The sequence below is a fragment of the Teleopsis dalmanni genome, chromosome 2 (assembly GCF_002237135.1).
Source record: "Teleopsis dalmanni isolate 2A chromosome 2, ASM223713v2, whole genome shotgun sequence".
Classification (NCBI taxonomy): domain Eukaryota; kingdom Metazoa; phylum Arthropoda; class Insecta; order Diptera; family Diopsidae; genus Teleopsis; species Teleopsis dalmanni.
In genome coordinates, this window is record NC_051847.1 from 135,330,677 (window position 1) to 135,356,033 (window position 25,357).

General features: G+C 37.6%; 4 protein-coding genes across 4 annotated transcripts; 2 read left to right on the top strand and 2 right to left on the bottom strand.

Annotated features, from left to right (window-relative positions):
* The first annotated feature begins 5,092 nt into the window (after nucleotides 1–5,092).
* On the top strand, nucleotides 5,093–6,876 carry LOC119675768. The gene is made up of 2 exons (XM_038086975.1): nucleotides 5,093–5,579; nucleotides 6,554–6,876. The coding sequence occupies exons 1-2, from the start codon at nucleotides 5,093–5,095 to the stop codon at nucleotides 6,874–6,876; spliced, it is 810 nt and encodes a 269-aa protein (XP_037942903.1).
* Nucleotides 6,877–11,049: 4,173 nt separating this feature from the next.
* LOC119675769 lies at nucleotides 11,050–11,712 on the top strand. Its single transcript, XM_038086976.1, has one exon. The coding sequence runs from the start codon at nucleotides 11,050–11,052 to the stop codon at nucleotides 11,710–11,712; it is 663 nt and encodes a 220-aa protein (XP_037942904.1).
* Nucleotides 11,713–16,525: 4,813 nt separating this feature from the next.
* On the bottom strand, nucleotides 16,526–17,866 carry LOC119675770. Its single transcript, XM_038086977.1, has one exon. It carries the CDS (start codon nucleotides 17,864–17,866, stop codon nucleotides 16,526–16,528), a length of 1,341 nt encoding a protein of 446 aa, XP_037942905.1.
* On the bottom strand, nucleotides 17,431–18,967 carry LOC119686050. Its single transcript, XM_038100510.1, has 2 exons — nucleotides 17,746–18,967; nucleotides 17,431–17,681 (listed from the first exon to the last, which is right to left on the bottom strand). The coding sequence occupies exon 1, from the start codon at nucleotides 18,656–18,658 to the stop codon at nucleotides 18,005–18,007; it is 654 nt and encodes a 217-aa protein (XP_037956438.1). The 5' UTR covers nucleotides 18,659–18,967; the 3' UTR covers nucleotides 17,431–17,681; nucleotides 17,746–18,004.
* Nucleotides 18,968–25,357: the final 6,390 nt, after the last annotated feature.

The window sequence follows — 25,357 nt, forward strand, 5'->3', positions numbered from 1 at the left end:
AAGGCGCTGGCAGTATGTTCAATAATGAACATGTTTTATTATTCAAATTACTAATATTCAATTTCATATTCATCTTATATTAAGCCATTCTGCCTTAATAAAGGCGCTAGCAATATGTTCAATAATGAACATGTTATTTTAAGACAAATGCCAGTTTTCTCTTTAAAATCATAAAAAATTATATTAAAATTAAAATAATGCACAACTGTGCATATTAAACATGCTGGCAGGATGTTCTTAAATTGATAGTTTATTATTCCAAGCCTGTTATAGTTTAAATGCTTAGAATTATATACGAAGGAAAAAACACGGATAATAAAAAACCCAAAACTAAAATAGTTACAATGTAGAATATTAAACACATTTTAAAATACATTTTATGATACACGGCACCGTATCGATAATAAAAATATATTTGTAAAATAATAAAAATTCTACGTGCCGGGATTTTATTGTATCTTTTTTTTGTAAATACAGTCCACTCAAACAAGCTATAACAGGTAATAAATATTGTAAATTAATTAAGTTAGTTTTAAGATTATTTTTGTATAAATACAGCATACTTTTTAAAATAAAATCAGTATCGACTGAATACTCAGATTGTAAACTTCGTCTTCTATTTTTATCCAAACATTTTTTGGTCCTTCGAGCCGGATCATTTTTGGTCCTTCGAAGCCAAGGAAATTGTATAAAAATATAAATGAGTCATAGTGATCCCCCACCAGAGGTAAGACACTTGACTTAAACATTTTTTTAGAGCCTTACAACCTCTAAAAACACATTTTTATATATGAGTCATAGTGATCCCCCACCAGAGGTAAGACACTTGACCTAAACATTTTTTAGAGCCTTACAACCTCTAAAAATACATTTTTATATATAAGTCATAGTGATCCCCCACCAGAGGTAAGACACTTGACTTAAACATTTTTTTAGAGCCTTACAACCTCTAAAAATACATTTTTATATATAAGTCATAGTGATCCCCCACCAGAGGTAAGACACTTGACTGAAACATTTATTTTAGAGCCTTACAACCTCTAAAAATACATTTTTATATATGAGTCATAGTGATTCTCCATCAGAGGTAAGACACTTGACTTAAACATTTTTTTAGAGCCTTACAACCTCTAAAAATACATTTTTATATATGAGTCATAGTGATCCCCCGCCAGAGGTAAGGCACTTGACTTAAACATTTTTTAGAGCCTAACAAACTCTAATACTAAAATTATTTTAGAGCCTAAAAAACTCTAAAACTAAAATCTTGTTAGAGCCTTACAAACTCTAACACTAAAATTTTTTTAGAGCCTTACAACCTCTAAAAATACATTTTTATATATAAGTCATAGTGATCTCCCACCAGAGGTAAGACACTTGACTTAAACATTTTTCAGAGCCTAACAAACTCTAATACTAAAATTATTTTAGAGCCTAAAAAACTCTAAAACTAAAATCTTGTTAGAGCCTTACGAACTCTAACATTAAAATTTTTTTTTTAGAGCCTTACAATCTCTAAAAATTAAAGAGTTCATAAGAACACTCTGAGTTCTTATAAATAAATATCAGGCAGTCCGTAAGGAACACCGAAATTATTGGCTGAACCTAACAGCCTTTAGAATCAAAAAGGTATTGAGGGAATATTTGTGGCCAGAGAATTAGGATTGTTGTTCCTCTAATTTTTTTTTTTTAAAAAAAAGGGAATATATATAAAAAATTTTTTTTAATTTTGGCAAGCCAAGAGGATATTCTAATAATATCACTCGAAGCTGAAGAGGAATACTGTCCAGAGAAGTATTCCATTTTTATCCAAAATATACTCCAACAGACACAAAGAAGCAAAGTCCCAAGCGTCTTACTATTTAAGAATACAGGAGACGGCAGAGACCGATAAGACCACCTTCACCAAAACCTCAACAAAAGAAGAAGAAGAAGAGATCGGGAAAAGCATTCCAGAAAAGGAAACAGATAGCTATTCTCTATCAAAAACTACATTTGCAAACCGATAAGGAAGATAGATTGGTTGTGCAAGAAGAAATTAATCAAATAAATAAGAAAATAAATGAGATAAAGGGTAACACAGTAAAGCTAAAAGATTTACAATTTCATCACATTTCTGGGCACACGGCATTAGGATTAACTACAATCACAATAATCCTAATAATGATTTATCTCACTCGAGCAGCGCTAATAAGAAGAAAACTGTTGTCTATTTCTATTAAAGGCCCTCGGCAGACTGTTCAAAAATGAACAATTAACATAATCTATATTTGTTTATTAATATATCTATTATATATTATATCTTAATTAATTAATTAATCTTAAAAAAAATATATTAAATAATGAATCATGTTAATTTATATAATTTTAAAATCCTACAATTATTTTTTATAAAATTGAAATACTTAAAAAAAAAAGTTTTGTTAAAAGAAAATACCTATAAAACTTATATATACTATATTATTAAATTAAACTTTTATATTATACTTTTATATTAAGTCATGCTGCCTTAATTAAGGCGCTGGCAGTATGTTCAATAATGAACATGTTTTATTATTCAAATTACTAATATTCAATTTCATATTCATCTTATATTAAGCCATTCTGCCTTAATAAAGGCGCTGGCAATATGTTCAATAATGAACTTGTTATTTTAAGACAAATGCCAGTTTTCTCTTTAAAATCATAAAAAATTATATTAAAATTAAAATAATGCACACCTGTGCATATTAAACACGCTGGCAGGATGTTCTTAAATTGATAGTTTATTATTCCAAGGCTGTTATAGTTTAAATGCTTAGAATTATATACGAAGGAAAAAACACGGATAATAAAAAACCCAAAACTAAAATAGTTACAATGTAGAATATTAAACACATTTTAAAATACATTTTATGATACACGGCACCGTATCGATAATAAAAATATATTTGTAAAATAATAAAAATTCTACGTGCCGGGATTTTATTGTATCTTTTTTTTGTAAATACAGTCCACTCAAACAAGCTATAACAGGTAATAAATATTGTAAATTAATTAAGTTAGTTTTACGATTATTTTTGTATAAATACAGCATACTTTTTAAAATAAAATCAGTATCGACTGAATACTCAGATTGTAAACTTCGTCTTCTATTTTTATCCAAACAATTACTCTCAGATACTTGATTGCTTGTTTTGATGTGATTCGCTCTTTGCCAATAGTTATTTTAATGTACTCGATCTTTTTCCTGCTGCTTACAAGAAGGACTTCAGTTTTATGATCAGCAAGTTTGAGGTCTACACTTGTGATCCAGCTCCTTACAATAGCGACCGTATCGTTGCATGTTGATTCCATCTTTTTTATATGTTTCCCTCTAACCACCAGGTTGCTAAGGAAATTACGCAAGTAATATTCCTTATTTGTTATTCATAACTGTATACAATTTCCATGAGAACTGTGACCGTTCCCACGACTAAGCTGAGCGATATCTAATCGCTACTTTAGTGGAACTTAAGGTATAGGGCATTATCGTGGGAATTGTATGTACCAACACCTTGCCAAATTTGTATGAAAACCCAAATTTTTAGTAATAAAATTCAATTCAATTCTAGAATTCATTGGAATTTTAATTTGTTTCCAAGTGCGGATTAAGACTCAAAGCAAATAGGTTAAAGTGCCTAGTTGCTCACCACACTAAATAAGATTATTATCCAAGAAGCAGGTCACCTGAAGTTGGTTCAAGTGCCCAATTCAGGATTCGCAATAGGATCTGGTTCAAGTGCCGGATTCCTAATCATAAGCAACACTGAATCGATTCAAGTGTTGATTCAGTTTCAATACCAAACGAGCTATTAAACATTTTTGGTGACCCCGACGTGAGCCACCGTGAGGACCACGTTATCATCAATCCAGTGCACCTGCTCAGAAGGGTGTTATCACTGTATTTACGACCATGGAAGTCATGGCAGAATTTGTTGCCAAACAATCAGAATTGGGAAAACAAATCCAACAACTGATCACTAACTTTAAAAAGGATTCAAAAGAGAGGAAGCCATCCCCTCGCTACTATGAAAAGCGTATTAGGCGACTGAACGAATTATGGTAACACTTTGATCATAACGACACACAAATCAGGAATTTGCCAGATTTGGATACGAGCGTTTCATACTTTACCAACAACTACTTTCAGGAAATATATACTTACTAATACTTAATATACTTACTAAATTCTTGCAATTGGAGGAAATCAATCAAACGGATGACAAACGGATGATTACTGATGCAGAAAAGAAATGTGAAGAATCTTTTGCTCAAAATACTCACCACAATCATGAAAGGCGATTTGTCGTGAAACTACCATTTAAGGAGGATACAACAGTTCTTGGTGAATCCATGCAGATGTCGATGAATCGGTTTTTAGCCTTGAACGTCGGCTGTTGAAGAATTCTGAACTAAAGAAGACGTACGTTGACTTCATGCGAGAGTACGAACATCTCGGCCACATGGAAAACATCAATCAACATTACATTTTACCACATCATTGTGTAATCAAGGCAGATAGTACTACAACAAGGTTTCGAGTGGTGTTTGATGCATCTGCAAAAACATCAACCGTGTTGTGGATGCACCTTCAATAGGGCGTCATTGAAGTCAGGTCGACCGGTAGTAATTAAAGAGCGCTCGTTAAGAGAGATGCAGAAAATAAACCGGTCGATTCTGATGAGCGGGAGTCTTCTTTTCGAGAAAGCAGAAGCAGTAACAAGAGGAGAAAGCACGTGTGCGTTTTGAGAGAGAACTTGTGGAACCCTCGTGGCGATAATCAGATTTGAAGAAAGAATTGAGTGAACGTGGTTGATATTCGGAACAATCTTATAAAATATAATTGAATTTTGATCTTGAGTATTGACTATGAAATAAATAGAGAAACAAAAGATAGTAGATAATATTAAAAAAAAGGCATTAGAAAAACATAAATATATATTATAATAAATAAAATAAAATTAAATTAGCAATAATAATACAATGTACTATATAAATTAATTTGATTAAGAAAGAATTGAGTGAACTTGTTTAACACCACGGAACAACCGGTGTCTCACTCAATGATATCATGCATAATGGTCCAGTCGTGCAGAACGAACTCTCATCTATTTTACTGCGTTTCAGGAAACCACGCTTCGTTTTTACAACAGATATTGAAAAGATGTATCGGCAGATACTAATTAATCCAAGAGATGAACATCTCCAAATCATTATTTGGCGAGAGTCACCAGAAGAAAACTTGTGCTATTACAAATTAAAAACGGTAACGTATGGCACAAGAGCAGCGCCGTATCTGGCAACTAAGTGTCTACATACCCTGGCCAGAGAGCATACCATTAAATTTCCTCTCGGTTCCGCTACACTCAGCAAGCATTTTTATGGCAATGACGGTTTAAGTGGCTCAGACAGTCTCATGGAGGCAATTGCAACAAAGGATCAACTTATTAAAATATTGGCGACAGCTGGTTTCAAACCTCGCAAGTGGTGCGCAAATAATGCCCAATTACTTCAAGGACTCGCTCCAGAAGATCAAGAAGTAGATCTCGATGTCAGCAGTGAGTCACATAAGACAGTAAAAACTCTAGGCCTTATCTGGCTACCAAAATCTGATCAATTTTCAATAAAAACTAACGGACTTACACACAGCAAAATAACAAAGAGGACCGTAAGTTCCGAGTTGGCGCACATTTTTGATCTACTTGGATTAATGGCTCCCGTAGTAGTGAAGGCTAAAATATTTGTTCAAAACTTTCGTGGGATTTTCGTGGGACTGATTCTGAGATAACATTGCATTGGATCAATTCAAAACCAGTAATTCAGTAAGATTCAGCAATTAACACTAAAGAAACAGTGGAGGCATGTCAAAACTAAACAAAATCCAGCTGATTTATTATCCAGAGAGTAGATCCAATTTACATTCAGAAGAATGCAATGTGGTTTTATGGGCCACTTTTCCTTCACGGAAATCAAGAATGCTGGCCCCAACCATTCCGTCAGGCATTGATAACATCCAACCATACACAAGCAGAATTCAAAAGGAAGGTACTGGTGTGTTTACAATTTCAAATGACGATGAACTAATCAAAATGATTTATATGATAAGGCATGGAAACTCCTTCATAAAGTTGCAACGAATTCTTGGCTATGTGCTGAAATTCATCAAAGGGTTACGTAATAAGAGCAAGCACAACGACATCAATTTGACACCATTAGAACTGGATAAGTCATTACTCATAATTATAAAAACCATACAGCTAAGTGATTTCAATAAAGAACGGCATCAACTCTTGAAGAAAAAGGATCTGAATGGAAGCAGTAGTCTCCATGGCCCTTCTCCATTGGAAGTATGCTGAACTCCAGGCCAATAACTCCGTTGACTCTGCTGCTCTCATATCAGGACACTTCTTAATAAAATAATCACTAACAGCCTTTCCAAGTAGCTCAGAAACTACAGCCAAACAATCGCTTTTAACCAGATAGAAGCTGGTAAATCATCTAAAAACTGAGTTCTGGTCAAGATGGTCAAAAGAGTATCTTAATGAGTTACAGTGTCGCACTAAATGCAAGAACCAATCACCTGATGACAAAGAAGGAATGCTGGTAATCATTCAAGAAGATGACGCTCCTCCGCTTCAATGGCCTCTAGGCAGAATCATCAAATGCTATTCCGGTAACGATGGAAGAATCAGAGTTGTAGATATCAAAACGAAAAACGGGATTTGGAAGCGTCCAATACATCGCCTAGCACCACTACTGTCGGAAGAGTGGTCAACACCCATGATACAACCTGATAGATGTGATGAAGAAACGCCTAAAAAAATAGCAAAACTCAACATGCAGCAACCGAAGTAGCAGACTATGATTGACTGACTTCAACCGGGGGCAGAATGTCCAATTTGGACATAATAATCAGCATAAAATCAACAAATATTGTATTTTAAGTTAATTAGATTTATTTAATTATTTTTGTTCAACATAATTACAAATTATTTATTTCAATCAAATTTATTCTATTATTTTTGTTTTGTTGTCAAAACAAATTTTTATTCTCATAATGTTAATGACTTGATGTCTTAGCCTTGTACGGTGGGTTAAGATATCAACATTTATCAAAAACAACAACAACAGTTGTATATCACATTAGCACACTTTGCTCATCATATGAAACTGCAGATAAGCCATGCATTTGGCATGTGCAATATTTTAATACATAACATTATGAGAAATGAAAATTCGTTTGTGCAAGGTCAGTATTATAATTATTAAAATAATAATTATGTTTGTAAAGCAAGCTGGTATATGTACATAGTTCAAGGTTAAAACAAAGTAAGTTTATAAGCATATACCTGGTTGCTAAGGAAATTACGCAAGTAATATTCCTTATTTGTTATTCATAAATGTATACAATTTCCATGAGAACTGTGACCGTTCCCACGACTAAGCTAAGCGATATCTAATCGCTACTTTACTGCAGCTTAAGGTATAGGGCATTATCGTGGGAATTGTATATACCAACACCTTGCCAAATCTGTATAAAAACCTAAATTTTTTAGTAATTCAGCAATTATAAATAGGAACTGGTTCAAGTGCAGGATTCCTAAGCAACACTGAATCGATTCAAGTGTCGAGTCAGTTTCAATAAATAACGAGTTATTGAACACATTATATCCATAGTTCAATATATTTATATTATATAAATTATGTATATGTTGCTGTCTAAACCTATTATAATCGTGTATACGTTTATATCTGTCCAAACCTATTATAAGCGCGTATACGTTTATACCTGTCCAAACCTAAATATGATGGAGGCAAGGATCCACTAATTTTTATTGAGCGAGTCGAGGAGTTGGTAGCAGTCTATTGTTTAAACATCAACACCATACCACACACCATGCCAGAACTCCTAAAACACAAAGCGTTGATCTGGTACAGGAACAACAATAAACAATGGAAACAATGGAATAAGTTTTTCCTACCAGCAAGGTATTTTGAGAAATTGGAGAATGAGATCCGTGCGCTCAAACCAAAATAACGTGAGATATATAGCGATGGAGATATAGCGATGGAGAATAATAGCAAACAGTGCACTGCTTTTACTGTACCAGGTAGAGATCTGTTCCACTGACGAGTGTTACCATTCGACTTGCATTCCGCACCGGCCACTTTCTAACGGGCACTTGATCAAGATATAGGCGCGGATCTGGATCCTCATGCATTCACATATCTAGACGACATAATTGTCATAGGTACAACATTTACACTTCATCTTAAAAATTTACGAGAAGTTTTACGGCGTCTACGTCGCAGGCAAGAATTGGGGATGTGCACCAAAGTCACTGCGATGGATATACCCAGCAATTATCAGATCTATGGTTATTTACGGATCAATAGTCTGGCAAAACTGCACAAAACAGCAAAGCGTTATCAACACACTCAACAAGGTATAACGTCTTGCATGTGTAAGCGTAACAGGAGCAATCAAAACATGTCCCACGTCATCAATTGAAGTACTCATGGAACTCACACCTCTTCACATCCATGTGCAATCACAGGCGAAGAGGAGTGCTCTTAGAGTAATCACAAACAGGATGACTGGTCTTGAAACTATCAGCAAAAAATCTAATTCTCTGACTGCACAAATCCAAGAAACTGAAATGCCAACGGACAGGATGGTTGTAAAGTATAACTTTACAAAAAACTTCAAAACTGAACTTGGCAACAAAAACAATTGGGAAGGCTTGTCCAAGACCCAAATAATAAAAGAAAATATGATAACATGGTATATAGATGGCTCCTTCACCAATGAGGGAGCTGGGGCTGATGTGGGAAGCACTGGGATATAATGCAACTATCTTTCAAGCGGAAATATACCGGAGTCGTGAAATCGAAAAGGGAAGCTAAACGTTGTAGCTGTTGGACTATTTAGTGACATATTAACCATGACCACACATAACGCTTTGTGTTTTTAAATGCATATTTAATTATTTCAATACGTATTTGGCAAGTTGGATAGCGGCATGCTCAACACATGAATTTGTGTTAAGTGTTTTCCGTGATCATATTGCGAGCAATTGTGTATGCAATAAGATTTGCCCTAAATACAGTTGGTAACCAGATGTGTGCCACTGTGAGGAAAACTATTATTATAAAAAGTGACCAATGACATAATGTGTAAATTAAACATATACAGAAAAAACCAATAGTAGATAAGAAAATAAGCAGAACGCAAAGTATTATATAGATGCGTTCTTAGTATATAAGATGTACCGAACTTTCTTCGGAACTAGAACTTAAGTTAATAAGCAGTTCTAGGAGTGAGTCTTAATAGTAGAGTGCTACTATAATAATTATATTGTAAAACAAATATAAAATAAAGACTGTACAATTAACCAAATATAACAGTGCGTTTCATTCAAGTGTTGTGTCAATAGGCATTACCACAACTATCCAGACAACCACTAGAGAATATTGGGCAAATTTCATTAACCAATAACGCCTCATGCACTAGTTGGTATAAGCGGAAGTGGGATGTAGTAAAAAGAAGTCCAGAGCAATGAACAGCTATACAAACGTTTTCCACCATCTGATAAATATTAGTCAGACAATCATTGGAAATTATTCGTCCCGGAAAATCTTTAGAATCGATTTATCCTTGAGAATTATGATGATCCGCATGCTGGACATTTCGGTATTCGGAAAACCATAATTCGCGTACAAACTAAGTATTACTGGCCTGGTATGGCTGGGGACTCGTGTAAAGCCGTGTGAACATTGCCAAAACCATAAACCAAGAGTCAATAAGCCTGCCGAAATGATGCTCACGTCCATTCCAGATGAACAGTTCGCTACGATCATTATAGACTTCATGGGTCTCTTGTCACGCTCAAGAAAAGGTAAAACTATTTTACAAGTAACTTTTGATAAATTTTCGAAGTGGACAGAATTGATATCGATGCGAAGAACTACTAGTGAAAACACTATTGAAGTCATTAGAAACCGTATTGTTGTAAGATCTGAAGTCCCAAAGGATATCATTACAGATAATGGACCCCAGTTCACCAGCAAATTGTTTACGGCATGTCTCGCTAAGATGGACATCAAGTATCAAATAGAACAATTAAAACAATGCTAGCCCAAATATGCCATGGAGAACATCGTCGTTGAAATGAAATCAACACGGTTATATCAGATACTACAAAGTATCTACTTTAATGGAAGTTTAGTTGTTTGTAGGATCGATGACCCCAAAGCAGTTAGGTCATGTCTCTGCTGGTTTTGTGGTCGCCAGCAACTAGGCGGGGTGAAGGAAAACACCCGGGGTTTGAATAAAGATATGAAACAATCTATAGTTTTTGTCCCTAGTCTAAAATTTTTATATAAGGATGTATGGTGTAGTATGTGTGAATGCATGAATGAGACCCGAACAACCCCCCAATCTACAGTGGAACAGCTATGCCTGTAGGAACTTGGTCACGGGGCTAGTGATGACCTTAATGGCGAACTGCGGATACCAGGCGACCTCCGCTTTGAATTTGCCTTCTGTCGGTAAATAGGCTCTGCCGATGGCGACTTTATACTTCCCTAATACTCGTGGGATATCATATGGATACATCTAATAAATAAGCTAAAGGGGATGATGCTACCTTTATCGCATCAAACACTACTGCTGTCGGGCAGGGAATTAACAACGACCAGTCGACTGGTCTTTGTAAAATTGAACTCAATGCAGAAGAGGAGGTTAAAGGCTTACATGAGCCAGGGACACTCTAGGGATGTGGCCCTAGACATGGTGTCTAAACTTCCAACTCGTGCGCCAGCTAAAAGGGCTTTATCTGATGACATGGTCATGCCAGCTGGTAAGAAACCAAAACAGAACACCTCGATTCAGGGATCGAGTGCAATCTGCCCCCTAAACAGGGAACAGATTGCACAGCTACAGGAGGCCATAATTGAGACTGCCATAGAGTTGGCGTCAGACGAGGTTAAACCAGAATTTGAAGGTTGTTTCGCACGGGATGGCTCATGGTGGTGTGCACAAATAACCAAACGGCTGAATGGGTCCGTAAAAATGCAGCTATTGCAATAAATGCTAAACTGGGCGCCAAAGTGGTTGAAGAGTCGGAGTTCCCAAAAACACACTTGGTGCGAGGATACTTTCCACACAGTTGGGATTTTGAAAACACCAAGGTTCTTGCCACAATTGAGGCCCAGAACAGAATTAAAGCAAGCACCTGGAAAGTATTACAGCGGACCGCAGAAGGTTCACTACTCCACATCGTCTTTGCTGTCGACGATGCATCCTGGAACTCATTGGTCCAGAGTGGAGGTAGAATTGCATATCGCTTCAACCATGTCAAGCTACTGCTTAAAACTAACAGTATAATAAAGGAAGGGCAGCCAGAACAACGGCCTGTGGAACAAAAGGTTCCAAACAAACTTCAGATCACAAGGACGGAGAAACAGAAAGAGGAGCACGTGGTTCCACAATCAATACTTACGTCTACTGTGACTCCCAATGAGGCCCCAACTACTAGTAGAGCCGCCATTCAAAAAAGGCTTTCGATGCGGCCACGTGTGGGTGAAGTATTAACAACTCCCAAAGAGCACCAGAAGGAAAGAGGGCCACGAAGAGCACGACTTCAGAAGGAAGTCGAACGCTCTCTTAATAAAACTCAACCAAAATGAGCACCATAGGGGTGTTACAGGCGAACCTGCACCACGCGAAAGGAGCATTGGCTATCTTATGCAGGACCTTCGCCACAAAAGGACTGGCCATAGCGCTTATCCAGGAGCCATGGACAGTCGGTGGGCATATAAAAGGCCTTCAACATCAATCAAGTAAGTTGATATATAAACGTGGCATAGAGTCGCCTAAAACTGCTATACTAGTAAACAAAAATGTTAACTGTATTCCAATTCCAGATTTCATCCAGAGGGACTTGGTGTCGGCCATTTTTGAGGTCCCGACACAGTGCGGAGCACAAGAGATCTTGATCGCATCGGCCTACTTTCCAGGCGATGCAGATGAAGCACCACCTGAAGCAGTCACAAACTTGGAAAGTTATTGCAAATCTAATAATTTACAATTTATAATTGGTTGCGACGCAAATGCGCACCATACCTTATGGGGTAGTACTAACATAAATAGAAGAGGGCAAATGCTTTTAGAATACTTTAGTAGTAATAACATCAGCATATTGAACAATGGTTCTGAACTCACTTTTATTAGTGCCATTAGAAGAGAGGTTCTTGACCTCTTTCTAGTCAATTTATCTCCAATTATGTTGATAATTGGAGGGTCTCAAAAGAGGTTTCTTTATCTGACCACCAACATATTCTTTTTGAACTGCATAAAACTAACATAAAAATTCGCCAGCTGCACGTAAGTGTATCAACTGGGAAATTTTTAGACTATCCTTAGCTAGTAAGGAGGATCAATTACTGAATTCAATCAGTCATATTGATGAAATTGAATTAGCAGCAGATCAAATAAACTCTGTTATCTCTCAGGTGCATGAAGATGCATGTAAGGTTGAACCATGTACATCCAGACGGGATGTGCCATGGTGGAACAGCAGGCTTGAAGAAACGCGCAGGGAGGTTAGGAAGTTTTTTAATTTAGCGAAGCTATCAGGGGTGTGGGTAGACTATAAAACATCCTTGACTGCCTACAACAATGAGATTAGAAAATCTAAACGGAAATCATGGAAAACTTTCTGTGACAGTGTTGACAACACTCCGCAAATGGCTCGCCTTCATAAAGTGTTGAGAAAGTCTCTTTCAAATGACATTGGTCTATTGAAAAAGAATGATGGTCTCTACACAGCAAATGGCAGGGAAACTTTACAACATTTACTACATGTGCACTTTCCAGGATCGATCTTATGTGATGCATCCATAGATAGGCGCACGTTAAGTTATGAACAACCAGACAATCGTTTAATGTCGCTATCTGGTATCATTTTTGACATTGATAAAATCAGATGGGCAGTTAATTCTTTCAGTCCCTTCAAGTCACCAGGAAGTGATGGTATCTTCCCGGCACTTATACAAAACGGCATAGACGTTCTTATCAATCCTTTAAAGGTGCTTTTTAGGGCTAGCCTATGCTGGAAACATATACCTGAAGCTTGGAGAGAAGTGAAAGTGGTATTTATACCAAAAAATGGTAATAGACCAAGTGATGACGCTAAATCGTATAGACCGATTAGTCTCTCATCCTTCCTCCTGAAAACTATGGAAAGACTCATAGATATCTATATTCGTACAGAACTGTCTAAAAGTCAACCTCTTCACAAAACTCAATTCGCTTATTCCAAAGGGAAATCTACCGAATTGGCCTTACATAACTTGGTCAGTAGAATTGAAAAGGCCCACAAAAACAAAGAAATTGCGCTTTGTGCATTTCTGGATATTGAAGGAGCTTTCGACAATACGAGTTATGGCTCGATCTCGAATGCCTTAACTAACAGCAATGTTGATTTTAATGTTGTTTCCTGGATTGAGGCGATGCTTCAAAACAGAAAAATTACATCAACCTTAGGTAGAACATCTGTAGCAGTTGAGGCCGCAAAAGGTTGCCCACAGGGTGGAGTACTGTCTCCCTTGCTCTGGTCAGTGGTTGTCGATGAACTTTTAATCTTATTGGAGAATATTGGTTGTGACGCCATTGGGTATGCAGACGATCTAGTTATAATAGTATAGAGAAAGCATGGTAGCAGTCTATCAGAAATCTTGGTAGGACACCTTCGACGCATTTTAGCGTGGTGCGAAGGTGAGGGTCTCTCCATAAATCCGGAGAAAACTGTTGTTGTGCCTTTCACACTCAAACGTAAACTAGACATAGGTCCCGTACGTTTAGGAAACACTAATATTTCTCTCTCCAGTGAAACAAAGTACCTAGGTGTTGTCCTAGATGGTAAACTCACTTGGAGTTCACACTTAAATAAAGTATATAACAAAGCATTAAAGGCTTTATGGACAACACGGTCCTATATAGGTAAAACTTGTGGCCTAAACCCAATGATTATATTTTGGATATATCAGGCAGTAGTACGTCCTATCATGACATATGGTTGCCTGGTTTGGTGGCGAAAGGTCACACAGGCTGGATCTATTGCTGTTTGCATGAAGCTCCAGAGATTAGCGTGTCTCTTAATGACTGGTGCTATGAGGACAAGTCCAACTGCAGCACTTGAGGCTATACTTGGATTGACACCTCTACACATACACATTCAATCTACGGCTGCGCTTAGTGCGCTTCGACTAAAACTCCACATGAACAAGGGTTGTCTTGACTATGGTCATACAAAAATATTAAAAACATTTGGAGCACATAAAATTCCTCAATGCGATGGAGACTATACAACAGAACTCCATCGTTTTGGCAAAAAATTTGAGGTACACCTACCATCACGTTCAACGTGGGGGAATGGAGGCCCATAGGTTGACCCAAAAATTTTGGTTTGGTACACAGATGGATCAAAGATGGATGAAGGCACTGGCGCTGGTATATATGGACCCAACACCAGCATTTCGGAGGCAATGGGCACATGGCCGAGTGTCTTCCAAGCTGAAATCCACGCAATCAACTTATGCGCAAGATTCAATTTAATCAAAAAATCTTCTGGCTCGAAAATCGATATTTACTCTGACAGCCAGGCTGCTCTTAAAGCTCTTTCTTCTTGGACTTTCAAATCAAAACAGGTCCTTGAGTGTTACGAGCTTCTGCAATCACTTGCGGCTCGGAATAAGGTAAGCCTTTACTGGGTTCCGGGCCACAGAGGAGTTTTGGGAAATGAAAAAGCTGATGAGCTAGCCAGAACTGCATCAAAAACTGCTTTTATAGGCCCTCAACCTTTTTGTGGAATAAACTGGGCAGGTACAAAACAGATTATCAAGGAAATGGAAAATCATATGCGGCTGGAGTACTGGGTAAACTTTCCAAGACTCAGACAAAGCAAAGCACTGATAACACCATACTCCTACAAAGACATTATTAAATTCTCAAAATGTAATTTAAGGTTGATAACGGGTTTCATTACATGTCACTATGGTCTGAAATATCACCTTCATAAACTACAATTATCTGCTAACTCAGAATGCAGATTATGCCTCGAAGATGAGGAAACGACTATGCACATTGTTTGTGACTGTCCAGCTTTAATAACGCACAGAAGAGACCTGTTTCATAAAGAATTTCTGTCACCAGAACAGATTAAGAACTCTTCTCTAGATTTAGTTCTAGACTTTATTCACAAAGCTTTAAGGGGCTTTGTTTAATCAATAGTGAAACTGGTACAATAGGTCACTTCTGGCCGCAGTACCGGCTGTTGAGCAATTTTCACGTCTACTCTCTCTCTTACTAAACACAACGAAAATTCGAACATGCTGTAAAAAAAGCAAATGAGAGAAGAACACGAATATGAATGCACAGTCATATCTTGGATTTAACTGTTTTAGATTCAATTGCTTTCAGCGCCGCCTGACTATCTACAAAAATCGTGATATTCGATGGACGAATTGTACTTTGTTGTATAAGATTAGCCGCTTTTTCAATAACATATATCTCAGCCTGAAAGACGCTGCAAGTATCAGGGAGTCGGTAGGACTGCCTTATCTGCATTTCTTTCGAGAAGATACCTGCTTCCGTACCGTTCTCCATCTTTGAGCTATCTGTGTAAATGGTAACTGCAGAGTTACGTGTCACACATCCAAGCTCCCAGCTATCTCTGGGAGATTCCATCCAATCTGGGTAAGGTGAAAGTAGGTATTTTAGTTTTCCGTGTGAACAGGACAAGCTCTGTCTTAGTAGGATTAATCCCTAATCCATTGCTTTTGGCCCATCTGGAGATTTCACCAAGTGCCGATTCCATTAGGTCACTAATCGTTGACAAGTATATGCCTGAGATTAGGATAGTAACGTCATTGGCGTAGGCAACAACCTTTGTTTTCCTAGCCCTAAAGATTTGCAAGATTTCGTCAACTACCAAGAGCCAGAGAAGGGGTGATAATACTCCTCCCTGTGGGGTGCCCCTTGTAGTCCTCCTGGTCACGGAGCCTGCTCCTATATTAGCGTTGATGACTCTGCTTTCAAGCATTCTGCCAATCTATGCTACTATGAAGTTCTCGACTCCATTTCTTCTAAGCGCCTCACTGATCGCGTTCGTGTTTACGTTATTGAAAGCTCCTTCGATGTCAAGGAATCCAGCCAGGGTGTAATCCTTTAGTTCGAGTGTTCTTTCAATAGTACCAACCGCTTCGTGGAGAACACTTTCTACGGACATACCCTTGCGGTATGCGTGTTGTGCCATGTCCATTGTGCGGATGCTGGTCTTTTCTCTAATATACAAATCGATAAGCCTCTCTAGTGTTTTCAATATAAACGAGGAAAGACTAATAGGTTTGTAATCCTTTGCAGTAGAGTGATTTAGCTTTCCTGCTTTTGGGATAAAAACCACCCTAACCTCCCGCCAAGCTTTAGGTATATATCCACCTCTTAAGCATCTTGAAAAGGACCCACGCTTTCAGCAGAGTGTTGCATCATGGCACGTATTATTCCGTCTGGTTCCGACGATTTGTAAGGATCAAAGGAGTTAATTGCCCAAGTAACTTTATCTCTGCTAATAATATTTACGACGTCAGTCCTAGCTGCTTGGACAGGATTTAACTGTGATTCACAGTCAATCGAGTCGGTGTAGCCTGGAAAGTGTGTCATCATTAAAATATTAAGGGATTCCTGACTCGAGTCTGTCCATAAGCCGTCTGGTTTTTTAATACTGCCCAGGGTTGTTGATTCTCCAGATAGTATCCTTCGTAACCTTGATGCTTCATTTATAGTCTCAATAGTTCCGCAGAACTGTTGCCAGGAATTTCTCTTTACAGTTTTAATTCTGCTTTTACACATATTAAAACTGGCTTTATAAAAATTTCCATGCTCTTCTTGCTGGCTGCCTTTTGCCTTGTTGCAGAGTTTTCTGGAAGTAGTTCTCAGCACCCTTAATTCCGCACTCCACCAAACCGGTTGAGGTTTGGTTTTTGGCCTAGTTAGGGGGCAAGCTGATTCAAAAGATTTGTTCAAGATACCCGTAATGCGACCGACCACTTTATTAATGTTTGCGTTCGCTTGACCAATTTTGACGTTTGTCCGAATTAGCTTTTGGTTCACAAGTTTCGAAAAATTTGACCAGTCGGCATTTTTGGGATTTCTGTATGGTCTTGGACTATTAACTTCTAGATTGATGGTGAAGTGTATCCGACAGTGATCCGAAAAGAAGTGCGTGTCTGATACTCTCCAATTGTCTACTTTAAAGTAATTAGAATCTGTGACCACTGTAATATCAATAACCTCTTCCCTAACCCTATTGCGAAATGTTGGCTTATTGCCTTTATTGCATAAAGTTAGGCTAGTAGAAAGAATAAAATCAAAAATGGACTCACCCCTGCTATTGGTATCACTGCTACCCCAGAGCTCGTGATGTCCATTTGCATCGCAACCAGCTATCAGAAACAATTCTCGTGATTTTGCATAAGCAGTCAGTGCTCGAAAGGCTGCTGGTGGTGGTTCTTCTTCATCGTACGGAAAGTATGCGGACGTTAGCAGCAAGCTGGGCCTGTGCCTTTGTTCACATACTACCGCTGTGAGATCTCCATTGCTGTAAGAAGTTAAGGGAAAAATATTAAGACCCTTCTTTGCAACTACACAGGTTCTAATCTTACCTTGTGCATGTGGAGTGTAGAGATGATACCCACTCAGTCCAAGTCCAATGACCTTACCTTTGACAAGCCATGGTTCTTGGACAATTGCCACGTCCACATCACGCTCCTCGAGGTACTTCATCAGGTCGAACGAGGCTAGGGTGGAGTGGTGCAGATTAATCTGCACTACCTCCAGCCTTCCCTCCGCTGGTTTGAGGCCTGTCACCTGGCACCCGAACCTTTAGAAAACCCATCCCGAATTTGATGGTTCCTACCTTTTTTAAAAAGGATAGTGCCATTTAGATGTTTTCAGCGGCTGGTTTTGCTGTCCTATGAGTTTCAATATGACAGCTCCATCGAATACTAGTTCCTCACTATCCGCTTCCGTCATTGCTGTCATCAGACGCGCTTCAACGAGTAGCCAATTCTTAGGCGTTATCTTCCCATCAGGGTCGACTATGTCTATGATGGCTACTTGCAGCTCCATTGGGGATTCAAAAGAGGCCGATGATTTAGGCTTTTTCGAGTCCTTCTGTGTCTCTTCCTCTGACCGTGCCCTTTTTGTGGCTTTGCCCGTCGAAGAGGAGGGTGTCCTTGAAGAGGATCCTGTGGGTTTGATCTTTGGTGGCAGCTTAAGGCTACTACTCTTGACCGCGCTTGTTAGATCCGTTTTATCTGCAGTTGAAGCGGTATCCTTAACGAACTTTGCTTCCACTTTGGATTGCCCTTGTTCCACTGATGATTGAGCTGTAGCGTTGTCCCTTTCGAACTTTGCTACAGCCTTTTCATGTTTCCTAATTAGGTGCTTTTCCCTCATTGTGAAGGAGGAAGAGTCCCTCGCCCTCATTTTTCTTAGATAGTAAACCGATGGCTTGTAGCCATTCCTGGCCTTCTGCTCCTTTGTTACTACCTTCCGCGGCTCCATCCCCGGCATTGAAGCATTGTATGAGGGGGATTGAGGAGGATCAAGTAGAAGTGTCTCAACCTCCGGACTGATGTCATCGACGTTGCTAACCTGTGATAGCGAGTCATCGTCGGTTGCTGTGTCGATGCGTAAGTTCAGAAATTGAGACCCAATTTGATCTCCCTCACCCTCCCCAACCAAGGTTCCTTGCCTACCCAAAGTTGGCTTGGATACCGCGCCTTGTCCAGTATTCCTAACGGAAACTTCTAAGTTAGAGGTTGAAATTAGATTTGTGTTTTGATTTGGATTTGAGAGGTCACAGGATCTCGACTTCAGATGCCCCTCTCACTCGCAACCTATCGCCGGTACTGGGGATCCGATTCCCTGCACCGTAATTTTAAAATTTTCTGTTGACATTAGTCATACAAAAACGCCTCCTACCTGTAAGGTTTCTTTAAAAGTCTGCCACCCTACGCACAAAAAGACTCGGACTCGATCGCCCCTGACATGGAGAAAACAGACGTTGTTGTGTGCCGCCCCTACTTTGGGGAAAACAGACGCACACAGGCAGGTTTTAGTTAGTTGCTCATCAGCCGGCCTGTCTAACATGGGAAGACCTATCAGGGGTTAGCATACTATTGTATGGCTACCCCCGTTAATGAAGCCCGACGAATCACTGCAGCCCTAAGCCCCCACACCACGGCAAGGTACCTACCAAGTGGGGGTAGGTACCTTTATTTTCTTTATAATTATCTAAATCATAAAGAAAATTAAAACATTTCTCATAATAACTATGAATTTAAAGTAAAAAACAGAACCAACACAATTTTTTAGGCTCAACGTATAATCGGACAAAATTAACCCATTAAGTACCAGGCAAGTTCAAACTTGGAATTTTATGGTGAAATTTTCAGAAAGGTCTTATTTTACGTTAAAAATAATCCCTGTAAAATTAACTTCTTTTTTGAAAAGTAGCACATTTTTCTCTCATCGATAGTACAAATATTTTTATATGTGTATTGTTCGCAAATATGATATTTAGTTACTTTTATGGTGAAGTAAGTACCATTGTAAGTTGTCTAAAAGACGTGTAAGTATAAAATTTTATGTTTTATGCTTTTCAAATATTTATTAATCAAAAAATATATTTGAAATACTGCATATGTATTATATTATGTTAACAGAAATAAGTTTACTTGCGTCATTGTCTACGATGAATGTAATATTGTTTATTTTCTTAGAAAATTTTAAAGCAATTTTCTATATGATCACTTAAATGGCACTTTTTATATATAAAAACTGTAGCTTTTGGTGTATGAACAATACAGTGGTGACGATTTTGAGTTTTCATAGGAGCGTGCATACCGGTTACACATGGTAAATTTCCCAGAAGATAAACATCTTCTGATGCACTGTGAAGTTTCTTTTTCAAATCATCGTAAGCGGTAGCTTCTGTAATGAACATTGGGTTCTCTGATGCAAGAAAAAGGTTTCTGGCAATGAAATTCTTGAAGTCTAACTGAGGCATCGGTTTTGTGTTGGTAGAAGCAGCGACAAAGCAATTTAGTTTCCAAGCGTTTACTACAGCGCTATCTAAACATTGTACCCATAATGGCCACCACCCGTTTTTGCTTCTATTCCCGATACGATAATTAGCAACTCTATTGTCATGTAAATCGACGCCGTTCATGTGTCTGTAGTAGCTGTTGATAATTTGAGGCTGCGGGATACCAACCTTTTTTTTCTTTGCTATAGCGTTGCTCATTTACTATGGGTTCAACGGAATTATTCAGTATGTTGCAATGGATACTCACAATGGCTCAATGGTTTTACAAGTTCCAATGTGAATAGTGGCGACTCAGGCATTTTTACAACACCACCATAATCTTGTGCATTTGATTCGTACAAGATCCGTATACAACTTCAATAGTATCAAAATATTCTCTCACAATTAGACAAACGGAATTCAAAAAAGGAGAACAAAATTCTAAAGTCGCATGCAATGTTTGTTGATATTTTATCATCGTCAATAATTTCGTTGTCCGATTCAACAGCAACATTATCAGGTGGCAAACATTATTATTCAATAGATAGCGGAGTGTCACTTGGCACTAATGAGTCATGTTTGCTCCAATTGTCAATAATATGCAATAGTTCCTGATTTCTTAAATATCTTAGGAACGATATTATAATTTTATTTACAGTAATAAATTGACGACAGAACTTTTAGCAAGAACAAATGTAAGCCCTGTATAAAATAATCAAATTTAGACTAACTCAACCTGCAATTAAATATCAAAATAGACTTATTATTATTATGCATAGTAAAAAAACAAGTTTAAACAAATCAGAAGAGTATGATATTTATTAGAGAGATTACTTTAATTTTATTTCATTACCCAACGACAAATATTTATATGGCATTGTTTCATCATTATATTGTTATGGGGCCCAGCGTGTGGTTCACCACACGCCTTTTTTTGCCGCTGTCTGGTGGCAAGTAACTGTTACTAAGGCGTCGGCAAAAATTACGACAATTATATTTGGACTTTTGTGAACACATGTTATAACAAATATATGTATTTTTATTTCTGTTTATATTAATTTTCATTTAATTAAAAAAAGCATTTTTTGGACACTTTTGATTTCGAACCAGGTAACCTCATGAACTATTGGAAAAAATAAATTCAACAACCGTTTTGTCTGAATGTCACGTTCAAAGTGAAGTAGTAAAAGTTAGAACTTTATTAAGTGCGTATATTACAGGATGGGAACAAAGTGGAAATTGAAACATTAAGTAGTCGATATTACTTCGTTGTTCCAACACTTCCCCTCGAAGTAGAAAGACTATCTGCCATACCCAACGCTGTTACGCATTTAAAGTGCTTAACACTGTTTAATCCTTTCGTGAGGACATCTGCTGGCATGTCTTCGGTTGGCATGTACGTAAACTCTATTTTCCCGCATTGGTAGCACTCTTTAACAAAATGATGACGTACATCGATGTGTTTTGTGCGCGAGCTGTACCCTAAGCACTGAATGAGTTTTTGCGCACTTTGGCTGTCATTGAATAAATTCACATTTTTACATGATATGCCTAAGTCTTTCAAAATACCTTGTAGATATATTTCTTCTTTCGTTGCTTCTGCCATAGCCATGTATTCAGCCTCGGTACTAGAAAGTGCCACTGTACGCTGTTTGCGGGCCTCCCAGTTTATTGCTGCACCAGCCAATACGAACGCGTATCCGCTATACGATCGCCTATCGATCAAATTCGCACCCCAATCTGCATCGGCTACACCATAAAGCGTTTTATTATTTTGTGTGTAAAGAAGTCCATATTTTTTGGTACCATTTAAATACCGTAAAATTCGCTTTGCAGCTCTCCAGTGCTCCTAATTGTAGTTTGTATTAAACTGGCTCATGTAGTTTACTGCAAATGCTATGTCTGGTCTTGTTGTAACTGCTAGGTACAAAAGGGCTCCTATTAGCTTTTGATATGGGTACCTTGCCATGATTTCTTCATCAATATCATTTGGTTTTTCAGTTTTGAAGTTTGTCTCCATGGGAGTTTTTGCTGGTTTACATTCAGCCATATTGAAACGTTTTAATAATTTTTGAATATAGGCTTGTTGTGTCAAAATAATTTGATGTGACCCCAAGTTTTGCTGGAAGTCATTTCCCACACAACGTTTTACTGGACCAATATCTTTCATCTCGAAAGATTCGCTTAATGCATGTTTTGTGATTTTGAGCCACATGCTGTTGTTTGATGCTAGTAATAGATCATCTACATATATGATAATTATTAATAATTGTTTACCTTTTTGCTTGATAAAAAGACATGGATCTTGCATTGAAGCTTTTAAACCAAGCTGTTTCAATTTAGTTGTTAAACGATTGTACCACATTAGATCCGACTGTCGCAGTCCATATAACACCTTTTTCAGCAAGCATACAGGGTTCTTCTTTTGCAGTGTTTTTACCATTTATCGGTTCTTTCTTCGATATTTTTACTATGCTTTGTTACACCCTGATAACCTGTTGGTTCACCTGATTTTATTTTATTTAAAACTTCAGTCAGCATTTCTGGTACTTCCATGTATATTACTTCTTCAAGCTCTCCGTTAAGATAAGCAGTGACCACGTCCATTGGTCAATGCTGCAAGCAAGCGGATTGATGTATAGCGTGCCACTGGCGAGTAAGTATCATGGAAATCCTCCCCTTGTCGTTGAGCGTAGCCTTTAGCCTTTGTCCATTCTATTTCATCGCGTCTGGTATTCGCTGTGGACCAATTTGGCGGAGTTTCATCTATGCTAATGCACCCCAATTCACTTATTTCAAAATTGTCGTCTTTATAATCAGTGTCAGGATTGTCGTCTATAGACTCAACATCTTTAGGTAGTTGATAAATTTTTTTCAGTCTTCCTCACAAACCCGTCTTTAACTTCTTTGGACGACCCGTACCACGTTAATACACCGATTTCGAATGTAACATGAGGTATTTATTGCTTCAGCCCAGAATGAAGGTGGAACACCAGCTTGCTTCATAAGACACCTCGCCATCTCTACAAGTGTTCTATTCTTACGTTCGGCTACTCCGTTCTGCTGTGGAGTATACGGTGCTGTTAAGCGTCGCTTTATCCCGTCTTTTTGAAGATACACGTCGAATTCCTGATTACAATATTCAAGTCCGTTATCAGTTTGCAGCGTTTTTACTTTCTTACCAGTGAATGTCTCTGCCGCGTTTTTAAATTTTTTGAATGCTTCGAATACATCTGATTTTTGTTTAATAAAGTAAATTTCACACCAACGTGATTTATCGTCAATAAATGTTACAAAATAGTTTTTACCGCCATTTGAGGTACAGCGCATCGGACCGCATATGTCGCTATGCACAATTTCTAATAAATTTTCTGTACGATTACCGATACTTTTCGAATAAATTGTGCGTGTTAGTTTTTCACTTGCACATATTTCACAATCTAGTAATTTATCTTCTGAATTTATTTTCAGTCCATATACATCGCCGTTTTTTGCAATTTGCTTTAAATCACGTTCGTTCAGATGGTCCATTCTACAGTGCCATAGGTTTATTGCACCTTTAGCTTCAGATATAAATGCACTGATTTTATGGTTTTTCATAAAATATAAATTACCATTTCGTTCTGCACTGAACAATATTTCTCCATTTTTATCAATAATACTTGCATCATTTTTACGAAAATGTGCTTCAAATCCTCTGTCTGTTATTTTTGATACCGACAACAAGTTTGTACGCAAATCCGATACATAGAGCACATCTCTTAATGTTATATTCCTTTTACAACCTTTTTCGTTCACTTTTACTTCTATGTCACCTGTGCTAATAATATTCGTAGAATTGTTGTTGGCTAAATTTAACACTTGATTTAATTCTACCATATCAACAAAATTATTCTTGTCGGAGCTCATGTGGGAAGTGCATCCACAGTCTAAACACCAGTTATCATTTCCATTTGGACACACAAAAAACTGATTCTGTTGCTCTTAAAGAGGAATTTTTTACTTCGCTTTTATTAGCTCTTTGATTGCAGTCATTTTTCGAACGGCACTCCTCTTTTTGACCTTTTTTGCCACATTTGTAACAGCAAAAATTTCTTTTCGTTTCTGTGCGTTTTGTGTATCGATCATTGCTGTTTCTGTTTTTGTTATAAATACTTGTCTTTGGTGTATTTTTTACATATAAAGCATTACTGTCTGCTCTCTCGTTTTTTGCTTACCTTGATTCCCACTCTTCTATTATTTTTACACGAAGTACTTCTGGCTTTGGTAAATCATCACGTATTTCAAGTGCACAACGGAATGTTTCAAATGAGTCTGGTAAACTGTACAGTTATAAAATTGCGAGCAATTCGTCTCCGATTTCAACACCAATTTCCTTCAGTTTTGCAACAGCATCAAAAAAATTATTAAGATAATTTCTTACTAAATCACCCTCTTTCATTCGTGAGAGCGCAACTCTTTTTAACAATGTCGCTTTTCGAGCGGGACCTTTCGACTCGTACGCTTGCAGTTTCTGCCACATTTTTTGCGAATTTGTACATTCAGCAATAAGATTTAACTCCGGTGCACTAATTGCTAGCATGATGTCGGCACATGCTTTTTCATCATTTGTCTTTCACAGAGCTGCGGGTGCAGCCTCATCTGGACACTGTTTACTCCCATTTACGTAAGCCCTTAGATCGTTTTTAATTAAAACTGCACGCATATGTAGCTTCCAAGTGTCGTAATTTTCTGCATTTAGAGGCTCGATACGCACGACTCCCGTAATTTCTGCAATTTTTTACGCAATATCTTTTCGAAATTCAAATATTTATTTTACTTTTTATTTCATGCACGGACAATGAACTTTTACATTTAGATTGAAATGCAAAGCGCAGTTGTGATGGGTCTGGGCCCATAACCTATTGGAAAAAATAAATTCAACAACCGTTTTGTCTGAATGCTATGTTCAAAGTGAAGTAGTAAAAGTTAGAACTTTATTAAGTACGTATATTACAGGATGGGAACAAAGTGGAAATTGAAACATTAAATAGTTGATATTACTTCGTTGTTCCAACAGAAACAAAAATAAAAACATTGAATTAATTACTTTTACGGAGGTACGAAATGGGTTAAGCATCCATGTTAAAAATGCAGAAAATTGTTTTCTCTTTTCTTTTTATATTTGTTTGTATGTTTTGTAT

Excerpts from the sequence above, each read along its gene's own strand:
- LOC119675768 (XM_038086975.1), top strand. The coding sequence starts at position 5,093 with ATGCATAATGGTCCAGTCGTGCAGAACGAACTCTCATCTATTTTACTG. Across the intron at positions 5,580-6,553 it reads AGTAGATCTCGATGTCAGCA|AGTATCTTAATGAGTTACAG; the intron begins GTGAGTCACATA and ends GATGGTCAAAAG.
- LOC119675769 (XM_038086976.1), top strand. The coding sequence starts at position 11,050 with ATGGTGGTGTGCACAAATAACCAAACGGCTGAATGGGTCCGTAAAAAT.
- LOC119675770 (XM_038086977.1), bottom strand. The coding sequence starts at position 17,866 with ATGAAGTACCTCGAGGAGCGTGATGTGGACGTGGCAATTGTCCAAGAA.
- LOC119686050 (XM_038100510.1), bottom strand. The coding sequence starts at position 18,658 with ATGCCGGGGATGGAGCCGCGGAAGGTAGTAACAAAGGAGCAGAAGGCC.